This window comes from Penaeus japonicus, unplaced genomic scaffold, assembly GCF_977035675.1.
Source record: "Penaeus japonicus unplaced genomic scaffold, GWHDUDI00000001_assembly GWHDUDI00000029, whole genome shotgun sequence".
Taxonomy (NCBI): Eukaryota; Metazoa; Arthropoda; class Malacostraca; order Decapoda; family Penaeidae; genus Penaeus; species Penaeus japonicus.
In genome coordinates, this window is record NW_028234431.1 from 21,311,559 (window position 1) to 21,321,558 (window position 10,000).

At 41.5% G+C, this 10,000-nt stretch overlaps 2 protein-coding genes across 5 annotated transcripts in view; one reads left to right on the forward strand and one right to left on the reverse strand.

Annotated features, from left to right (window-relative positions):
* Nucleotides 1-3,926, forward strand: part of LOC147468416 (uncharacterized) — a 7,012-nt gene extending 3,086 nt beyond the window's left edge. For 2 of the 3 annotated variants that reach the window (XM_086554036.1, XM_086554037.1), the window contains 13 exons: nt 88-210; nt 346-468; nt 674-796; nt 1,091-1,218; nt 1,337-1,549; nt 1,652-1,811; nt 1,925-2,102; nt 2,219-2,500; nt 2,615-2,730; nt 2,870-2,957; nt 3,037-3,193; nt 3,352-3,589; nt 3,708-3,926. In XM_086554036.1, the coding sequence (XP_086410162.1) occupies nt 88-210; nt 346-468; nt 674-796; nt 1,091-1,218; nt 1,337-1,549; nt 1,652-1,811; nt 1,925-2,102; nt 2,219-2,500; nt 2,615-2,730; nt 2,870-2,957; nt 3,037-3,193; nt 3,352-3,589; nt 3,708-3,811 (2,033 nt within the window). In that variant the 3' untranslated portion in view covers nt 3,812-3,926. The remainder of the gene's footprint in view (nt 1-87; nt 211-345; nt 469-673; nt 797-1,090; nt 1,219-1,336; nt 1,550-1,651; nt 1,812-1,924; nt 2,103-2,218; nt 2,501-2,614; nt 2,731-2,869; nt 2,958-3,036; nt 3,194-3,351; nt 3,590-3,707) is intronic. The other variant, XM_086554038.1, reaches the window with a different exon arrangement.
* The window catches only part of Cow (Proteoglycan Cow), a 334,513-nt gene that overhangs the window by 185,871 nt on the left and 138,642 nt on the right, over nt 1-10,000 (reverse strand). The gene's annotated exons all lie outside the window — the stretch shown is intronic.

The window sequence follows — 10,000 nt, forward strand, 5'->3', positions numbered from 1 at the left end:
TGAAAGGCAAGGTGCCTAAAGCCAACACGTAGATGGCCTTGCACAGGTTGCAGATTTCTCGCATACTAATAAAGTCCACCCTTGCAGATGTGGATGAATGCTTGGTCAACAATGGTGGTTGTGATAGAAATGCCAACTGCCAGAATGTACCAGGTGGACGGGTATGCAAGTGTCGGGCAGGGTTCACTGGTGATGGGCTCGCTTGCTCTGGTGAGTGCAGGTATTCACTGCTAATGACTGGCCATAAAGGCATGGCCATAATGGTAAGAAGCCTAAATCCACCAAGTGGATAGCTTTAATCATGTTGGTGATTTCTTGCATACTAATGAAACCCACCACTTGCAGATGTGGACGAATGCTTAGTCTCCAATGGAGGGTGTGACACGAATGCTCAGTGTAGTAATACTGTGGGCAGTCGTGACTGCAAATGCTTAGCAGGGTTCACTGGGGATGGCCTCGTGTGCAAAGGCAAGTGCAAGTAAATGCAACAAATTGGTAGCATTTTGAGATGAACCCGAGTTCTTTCTTGGGCTGTGATAAATTGCATTTGATAAAGAGCTTAAGGTCTTCAAGATGAAGGTGGCAGAGCACATGAATTTTCAACAATCCATCTTGCTCATTAAAAGCAGAGTTGAGACTGCAAGCATTTTAATGTCGCTTAATGTTATTACAGATGTTGACGAGTGCCTGGTGGGTAATGGCGGGTGCCATGCAAAGGCTCAGTGTACTAATACTGTTGGCAGCAGGAACTGCAGTTGCCTCCCTGGTTATATTGGTGATGGATTTGGATGTGCTGGTAAGTAAATTGTTTTGATGTATCAAATCTGCAGCAGGTCCTCTGTTGTAAGTGAAGGTGTTTGCTTGGGCTATTTACTGTACATGTAACCAATTCCAAAACCTTGGTGCTTTGATAGAATTGACACCATGTGTATTAATACAGATTGCTGCACACTATTGCTATGCATAATGACTAACTGTTGACGTGGCAGTCTTAAGCATGGTATGACTACTACTTGTGCTGGTAAACCAGGAAAGCAGAGTTGATCAACTTTGGGTATGGAATTGTACAGTTTTTTGCTTCGCATTTCAGGCGCATGTGAGCTGCAACCATGCTTCGCAGGTGTTACCTGTACCTTCTCTCAGGTGGCACCCTTCTACACCTGCGGTCCTTGTCCTGCTGGATTCTCTGGGAATGGCATAACTTGTGAAAACCTCGAGGTAAATTTCATCTTTTCATGAAAGCTGTTGCCTTTTTAAAATGCAGGGTAACCTGATTCTTAATGCATAAACTTGGCCGTTGACGAGACGGCTAATTTTCAATAATGCCTTTATTTAGTGCCCAGTTGGCTTTGCTGGTGATGGTGTTGTCTGTGGCCCTGATTCTGACATCGATGGGTACCCAGACAGTCAGCTGGCATGCACTGACAAGCACTGCAACAAGGATAACTGCGTGAATCGGCCGAATTCTGGTCAAGAGGATGCTGATGGAGATGGACTAGGTGATTCGTGTGATGACGATGCTGACGGCGATGGCCGGAAAAACCCTTCGGTAAGTGTGGTGGTGGTGGTAATGCAGTCTGTTGTATAAACTGGGCTTCCAAGGATAGGATAGGATAGGATAGGATTGGAGTAAAGGCAAGTTTCCTTGCAGGATAACTGCCCACTGATTGTCAACCCTGGCCAAGAAGATAAAGATTCTGATGGCACGGGAAATTTGTGTGACAACTGCCCTAGTGTCAAAAACTCTAACCAAAAGGACGTTGATCTTGACGGCCTCGGCGATGCGTGTGATCCAGATATCGATAACGATGGTAGTGTGCTGTGCCTTTTAGCCCTTTGGCTTGACAGAGCTGTGTAAAACCTTGGGCTGCTCCAGCAAAGCAAACTCTACTTGCTAAGTAATGGCTCGTTGAAACCCTTGCAGGACTCGCCAATGACAAGGACAACTGTCCATCGGTGGCCAATAGCAACCAGGGAGATGTCGATGGTGATGGTGTGGGCGACCTGTGCGACAACTGTCCTACTGTTGCCAATTCTGGCCAGGCGGACAGTGACCAAGACCTCGTAGGGAATAAATGCGATGGTGATACCGACGCAGATCGGTAATTCTTTGGATCTGGTTTTGTGGTGATTACCAAAAAACGATGCAAATTATTGGAAGCACTTTCTGGCAGTGTGTATGAGGGGAAGTATCTTATGTGTACATCTTGGCTTGCAGGGATGGTATTGATGACAGTGTGGACAACTGTCCTGGACTTCACAATAGCGCTCAGGTGGATGTTGACAGCGACGGTGCAGGTGATGTGTGTGACTCTGACAGTGACAACGATGGCATCAATGATGACTTGGATAACTGCATGCTCATTCCCAATGCCGACCAAAAGGACTTTGATGGTGATGGCCGGGGAGATGCTTGTATCACGGACCGTGATGGTGATCTAATTATCGACTCTGAAGACAACTGCATCCTGAACCCCAATATTCACAAAACTGATTTCACGTAAGTGCTTGGAATGGATAAAGTGCTTAGAGCATGTAGATAGACGGGCAGTGTGAAATGATTTGCATAAATCCAAATCTTTGTACCAAGCTTGCTCTGATGATACTTTGACAGGAATCTGCAGATGGTGAACCTGCAGCCTTCCAGCTCTGTGGCTCCCAAATGGGTTGTTTATGATGGGGGTGCAGAGATCCACCAGAACGTGAATTCTGCTCCTGGATTAGCTGTTGGTACGTTGGCTTGCATCCCAGTCCACCAGCATGGGAAAGATGCAGATGCACCCTGGTCCACTGCAAGTTAAATCTTCCTTTCTCTTCCCCAACCCTCCCCTAGATGTTCTTCTGATTTAATTAAACCTAACCTCAACAGGTGATGCCTCGATGGAGAGTGTGGATTTTGAAGGCACTTTCTTCATTGAAGATACTAGTGATGATGATTATGTTGGATTTACATTCAGGTATTGTTAAGGAACAGTTTGTACTTCTGAAGGATGTAGATACATGGAACCTTGTCTAATGCTGTGGTGTTAATTGCAGCTACCAAAGCAATGCCAAGTTCTATGCAATGATGTGGAAGAAGGCTAATCAGGGTACTGGACTGAAAGGTGTTCAGCTAAGGTTGGTAAATTCTGCTACTGGCCCTAGTAATGCCCTTGCTGATGCCCTATGGAAGACTGCCACTACTACGAATCAGGTTTGTATTGCACTGCATGATCCTGACCCTTTTTATAACCTGTTGTATATTCTGTATCCTTGTAAAATTAGCAATAGGCAACTGTTATACATACAGGAACTTACCCTGTTAATTGATTGTACTATTCCCTGGTTAATCGTCTTTTATCAAATTTCCAGGTCAAGCTGTTGTGGCATGACTCCAGCATCGGCTGGAAACCGCGTGTGGCCTACCGCTGGCAGCTTCACCACCGCCCTGAAATTGGCGGTGTAATGAGGTTCTACCTGTACAATGGCAACACGTTGGTAATAGATTCGGGTAACCTCTACGACGAGACCTTGCTGGGAGGCCGAATGGGAGTGTTCTGCCTCTCTCAGCCTAAAATCATCTGGTCGAATATGAAGTATTCTTGTAATCGTAAGTGCAGGCCTTGGCTTGCTGGCTGGCTCGTGTCCTTGAGCAAGGCTAGCCTAGTATGTAATAGTCGAAATGGAAGTGTGTGCTACCTCTAACCTATCCCTCCTATCTCCAACAGGCGACATTCCCCAAGCAATATTTGACGACCTGCCACAGAGCCTAAAGAACCAAGTCCAGGCCACTCCAGGAATTACAACTAGGACCAAAAATATTCTTGGATAAGAACACTCCCAGACCCCTGTCTCTACCACGAGGTGGTTCAGGACGGAGGGATGATGCCTCTAGGATTGCAACATGACCCCAATATGAATTTTAATAAATAAGTTATTTTTCTTAACTTTATTTTTTCTTTAACCCATTGTGGAGGGGGATAGATTTGGGACAGATTGCTTGCCCAGTCTCCAGGATGGGTCTTATTTTGGAGCGAGGGAGCTTCGCCTAACATGCATTGACTTTTCCCACTTTCCATGGCTCATTGTAAAACTAGCCATTTTAGTTTTAATTTGTTTTATTGTATTGAGACTTGTCATATGACTGGCTCTAGCAGTGCTGCAGACGACCACAATTGTAGTATAGGGTCCATATCCGCTCCTTATTTTCTCTACTCGGTGTGATGGAGTTCCTTTTAATATCTTCGTAATCGTGTGTACTCTGATGGTTATATCTTCCGTATTCGTTCAAAGAAGGTAACATGAACCTGTGCTACCGAGTGACGCAATAAAAGCCATCACTACTGGCACAGGGTCTTTTAGTAGGCTGACCCTAAAACCCCCACAATGTGACCCCAGACGGTTTATACAAATCGGGTTCGCTCTTTGCTGCATTAAAGAATAGGATAAAAGTGTTAATGAACACTACACTTTGCTCCCCCCAATCAGGTCAGTAGATCTTTGATATAGTTCCCCCACCCTCGCCTCTTCGGCTAACAGCTCCCACCCCTTCTGGCCTCCTGGCTACATCCATACCACCCTCGCCCTTATTGAACAAGTTTGGACGCAATCCGCTTTTCATGACTTTTATATGAAGAGGAAGAAAAAGTTGCTTGCAACCTTCAAGGTAGTGTGATAATGGTTAAACCTTTTTATTGGATGGGCGATACAAGATGTGTTCCTGATTGTAACCACTTGGATATAATAGTGTTACTTTGGATATTTCTTGCTCGTCAAAACCTTTATAATGGAACTGATATTGGCAACCTTTCGTAAACCCCTGAGTGTGCTCATGACTTGGTAAATTATAACCATATTTTTTTCTGTATTGGTAATCTCTGCAACTGTGTATCGCAAGATGACTAGGCAATACAGGATGTGCAGTTGCATTATTCTGGATTCTTAATCGTGACAGCAATTCGATATGAAACTCCTCACTTTATTTAGGAAGGTCAGAAAGGGCCTTAGGTGCTGTTTTTAATATTGACCCGCTTATAAGGAACGAAATTGTACCATCTACATATTGACCAAAATCTAGGTTTAGGAATTTAGGCTTCATTGAAAAGAATCCTTTTTAATGTTGCCTTTCACTCATACTAGTTTTTATTAGTACTAGTACCCCAAATGATTGTTACTGCTGCCATATCCCTACCAATCTTCCCTTTAAAAATGTGACCGTCTCTGTATAAATGTAAAGAGATGAAGAAAAGTAGTGATGAAAACCGAAATGAATGTTAAAAGGTTGGAGAGGAGAATGTGTGGGTAACAAATGTTAAAAGGTTGGGGAGGAGAATGTGTGGGGAAACAAATGTTAAAAGGGTGGGGAGGAGAATGTGTCGGAAAGAAATGGTAAAAGGTTAGGGAGGAGAATGTATGGGAAACAAATGTTAAAAGGTTGGAGAGGAGAATGTGTGGGAAACAAATGGTAAAAGGTTGGAGAGGAGAATGTACGGGAAACAAATGTTAAAAAGTTGGGGAGGAGAATGTGTGGGGGAAATAGAAATATCAATCCTGCTAAAATGCTTGGCTCTGTCGCCCATGCCATATATGTGGAATTAAGATATTACGTACATTTTCCTGGATTTCTTTTGAGGTCATGCAATTTGGGATTTCTTTTCACTTGTAAATGTTTGTTTTACATCTGATTATCTTTATTATGGTTAACCTTCACGAATTTACCGAGATGACGAAAAGTAGTGATGAAAACCGAAATGAAAATGTTAAAAGGTTGGGGAGGAGAATGTGTGGGAAACAAATGTTAAAAGGTTGGGGAGGAGAATGTGTGGGAAACAAATGTTAAAAGGTTGGAGAGGAGAATGTGTGGGGAAATAGAAATATCAATCCTGCTAAAATGCTTGGCTCTGTCGCCCATGCCATATATGTGGAATTAAGATATTGCGTATATTTTCCTGGATTTCTTTTGAGGTCATGCAATTTGGGATTTCTTTTCACTTGTAATCAGATGTAAAAAATAATGTTTATCTTTATTATGGTTAATCCTCACGAATTTACCTAGATGAAGAAAAGTAGTGATGAAAACCGAAATGAAAATGTTAAAAGGATGGAGAGGAGAATGTGTGGGGAAACAAATGTTAAAAGGTTGGGGAGGAGAATGTGTGGGGAAACAAATGTTAAAAGGTTGGGGAGGAGAATGTGTGGGGAAACAAATGTTAAAAGGTTGGGGAGGAGAATGTGTGGGAAATAAATGTTAAAAGGTTGGGGAGAATGTGTGGGAAATAAATGTTAAAAGGTTGGGGAGGAGAATGTGTGGGGAAAGAAATGTTAAAAGGTTGGGGAGGAGAATGTGTGGGGAAAGAAATGTTAAAAGGTTGGGGAGGAGAATGTGTGGGGAAACAAATGTTAAAAGGTTGGGGAGGAGAATGTGTGGGGAAACAAATGTTAAAAGTTTGGAGGAGAATGTGTGGGAAACAAATGTTAAAAGGTTGGAGAGGAGAATGTGTGGGGATACAAATGTTAAAAGGTTGGGGAGGAGAATGTGTGGGAAACAAATGTTAAAAGGTTGGAGAGGAGAATGTGTGGGAAACAAATGTTAAAAGGTTGGGGAGGAGAATGTGTGGGAAACAAATGTTAAAAGGTTGGAAAGGAGAATGTGTGGGGAAACAAATGTTAAAAGGTTGGAGGAGAATGTGTGGGAAACAAATGGTAAAAGGTTGGGGAGGAGAATGTATGGTAAACCAATGTTAAAAAGTTTGGGAGGTGAATGTGTGGGAAACAAATGTTAAAAGGTTGGAGGAGAATGTGTGGGGAACCAAATGTTAAAAGGTTGGAGGAGAATGTGTGGGAAACAAATGTTAAAAGGTTGGAGGAGAATGTGTGGGGATACAAATGTTAAAAGGTTGGGGAGGAGAATGTGTGCGAAACAAAAGTTAAAAGGTTGGAGAGGAGAATGTGTGCGAAGCAAATGTTAAAAGGTTGGGGAGGAGAATGTGTGGGAAACAAATGTTAAAAGGTTGGAGAGGAGAATGTGTTGGGAAATAAAAATATCAATCCTGCTAAAATGCTTGGCTCTGTCGCCCATGCCATATATGTGGAATTAAGATATTGCATAAACTTTCCTGGATTTCTTTGGAGGTCCTGCAATTTGGGATTTCTTTTCACTTGTAATCAGATGTAAAAAATAAACATTATCTTTATTATGGTTAATCCTCACGAATTTACCTAGATGAAGAAAAGTAGTGATGAAAACCGAAATGAAAATGTGAAAAGGTTGGAGAGGAGAATGTATGGGAAACAAATGTGAAAAGGTTGGGGAGGAGAATGTGTGGGAAACAAATGTTAAAAAGTTGGGGAGGAGAATGTGTGGGAAACAAATGTTAAAAGGTTGGAGAGGAGAATGTGTGGGGAAACAAATGTTAAAAGGTTGGGGAGGAGAATGTATGGGAAACAAATGTTAAAAGGTTGGGGAGGAAAATGTACAGGAAACAAATGTTAAAAGGTGGGAGAGGAGAATGTGTGGGGAAACAAATGTTAAAAGGTTGGGGAGGAGGATGTATGGGAAACAAATGTTAAAATGTGGGAGAGGAGAATGTATGGGAAACAAATGTTAAAAGGTAGGAGAGGAGAATGTGTGCGAAACAAAAGTTAAAAGGTTTGGGAGGAGAATGTGTGCGAAGCAAATGTTATAAGGTTGGAGAGGAGAATGTGTGGGTAACAAATGTTAAAAGGTTGGGGAGGAGAATGTGTGGGAAACAAATGTTAAAAGGTTGGAGAGGAGAATGTGTGGGAAACAAATGTTAAAAGGTTGGGGAGGAGAATGTGTGGGAAACAAATGTTAAAAGGTTGGAGAGGAGAATGTGTGGGAAACAAATGTTAAAAGGTTGGAGAGGAGAATGTATTGTAAACGAATGTTAAAAAGTTGAGGAGGAGAATGTGTGGGAAACAAATGTTAAAAGGTTGGAGGAGAATGTGTGGGGAAACAAATGTTAAAAGGTTGGAGGAGAATGTGTGGGAAACAAATGTTAAAAGCTTGGTGAGGAGAATGTGTGGGGAAACAAATGTTAAAAGGTTGGAGAGGAGAATGTGTGGGGAAACAAATGTTAAAAGGTTGGAGAGGAGAATGTGTGGGGAAACAAATGTTAAAAGGTTGGAGAGGAGAATGTGTGGGGAAATAGAAATATCAATCCTGCTAAAATGCTTGGCTCTGTCGCCCATGCCATATATGTGGAATTAAGATATTACGTACATTTTCCTGGATTTCTTTTGAGGTCATGCAATTTGGGATTTCTTTTCACTTGTAATCAGATGTAAAAAATAATGTTTATCTTTATTATGGTTAATCCTCACGAATTTACCTAGATGAAGAAAAGTAGTGATGAAAACCGAAATGAAAATGTTAAAAGGATGGAGAGGAGAATGTGTGGGGAAACAAATGTTAAAAGGTTGGAGAGGAGAATGTATGGGAAACAAATGTTAAAAGGTTGGGGAGGAGAATGTATGGGGAAACAAATGTTAAAAGGTTGGGGAGGAGAATGTGTGGGAAATAAATGTTAAAAGGTTGGGAGGAGAATGTGTGGGAAATAAATGTTAAAAGGTTGGGGAGGAGAATGTGTGGGAAATAAATGTTAAAAGGTTGGAGAGGAGAATGTGTGGGGAAACAAATGCTAAAAGTTTGGAGAGGAGAATGTGTGGGAAACAAATGTTAAAAGGTTGGAGAGGAGAATGTATGGGAAACAAATGTTAAAAGGTTGAGGAGGAGAATGTGTGGGAAACAAATGTTAAAAGGTGGGAGAGGAGAATGTGTCGGAAACAAATGTTAAAAGGTTGGAGAGGAGAATGTACGGGAAAGAAATGTTAAAAGGTTGGAGAGGAGAATGTGTGGGGAAATAAAAATATCAATCCTGCTAAAATGCTTGGCTCTGTCGCCCATGCCATATATGTGGAATTAAGATATTGCATAAATTTTCCTGGATTTCTTTTGAGGTCATGCAATTTGGGATTTCTTTTTACTTGTAATCAGATGTAAAAAATAAACATTATCTTTATTATATTTAATCCTCACGAATTTACCTAGATGAAGAAAAGTAGTGATGAAAACCGAAATGAAAATGTTAAAAGGATGGAGAGGAGAATGTGTGGGGAAACAAATGTTAAAAGGATGGAGAGGAGAATGTGTGGGGAAACAAATGTTAAAAGGTTGGGGAGGAGAATGTATGGGAAACGAATGTTAAAAGGTTGGAGAGGAGAATGTGTGGGAAACAAATGTTAAAAGGTTGGGGAGGAGAATGTACGGGAAAGAAATGTTAAAAGGTTGGAGAGGAGAATGTACGGGAAACAAATGTTAAAAGGTTGGAGAGGAGAATGTACGGGAAACAAATATTAAAAGGTTGGGGAGGAGAATGTGTGGGAAAGAAATGTTAAAAGGTTGGGGAGGAGAATGTGTGGGAAATAAATGTTAAAAGGTTGGAGAGGAGAATGTGTGGGAAACAAATGTTAAAAGGTTGGAGAGGAGAATGTGTGGGGAAACAAATGTTAAAAGGTTGGGGAGGAGAATGTACGGAAACAAATGTTAAAAGGTTGGAGAGGAGAATGTGTGGGAAACAAATGTTAAAAGGTTGGAGAGGAGAATGTGTGGGGAAATAAAAATATCAATCCTGCTAAAATGCTTGGCTCTGTCGCCCATGCCATATATGTGGAATTAAGATATTGCGTAAATTTTCCTGGATTTCTTTTGAGGTCATGCAATTTGGGATTTCTTTTCACTTGTAATCAGATGTAAAAAATAAACATTATCTTTATTATGGTTAATCCTCACGAATTTACCTAGATGAAGAAAAGTAGTGATGAAAACCGAAATGAAAATGTTAAAAGGTTGGAGAGGAGAATGTGTAGGGGAAAGAAATGTTAAAAGGTTGGGGAGGAGAATGTGTGGGAAACAAATGTTAAAAGGTTGGGGAGGAGAATGTGTGGGAAACAAATGTTAAAAGGTTGGAGAGGAGAATGTGTGGGGAAACAAATGTTAAAA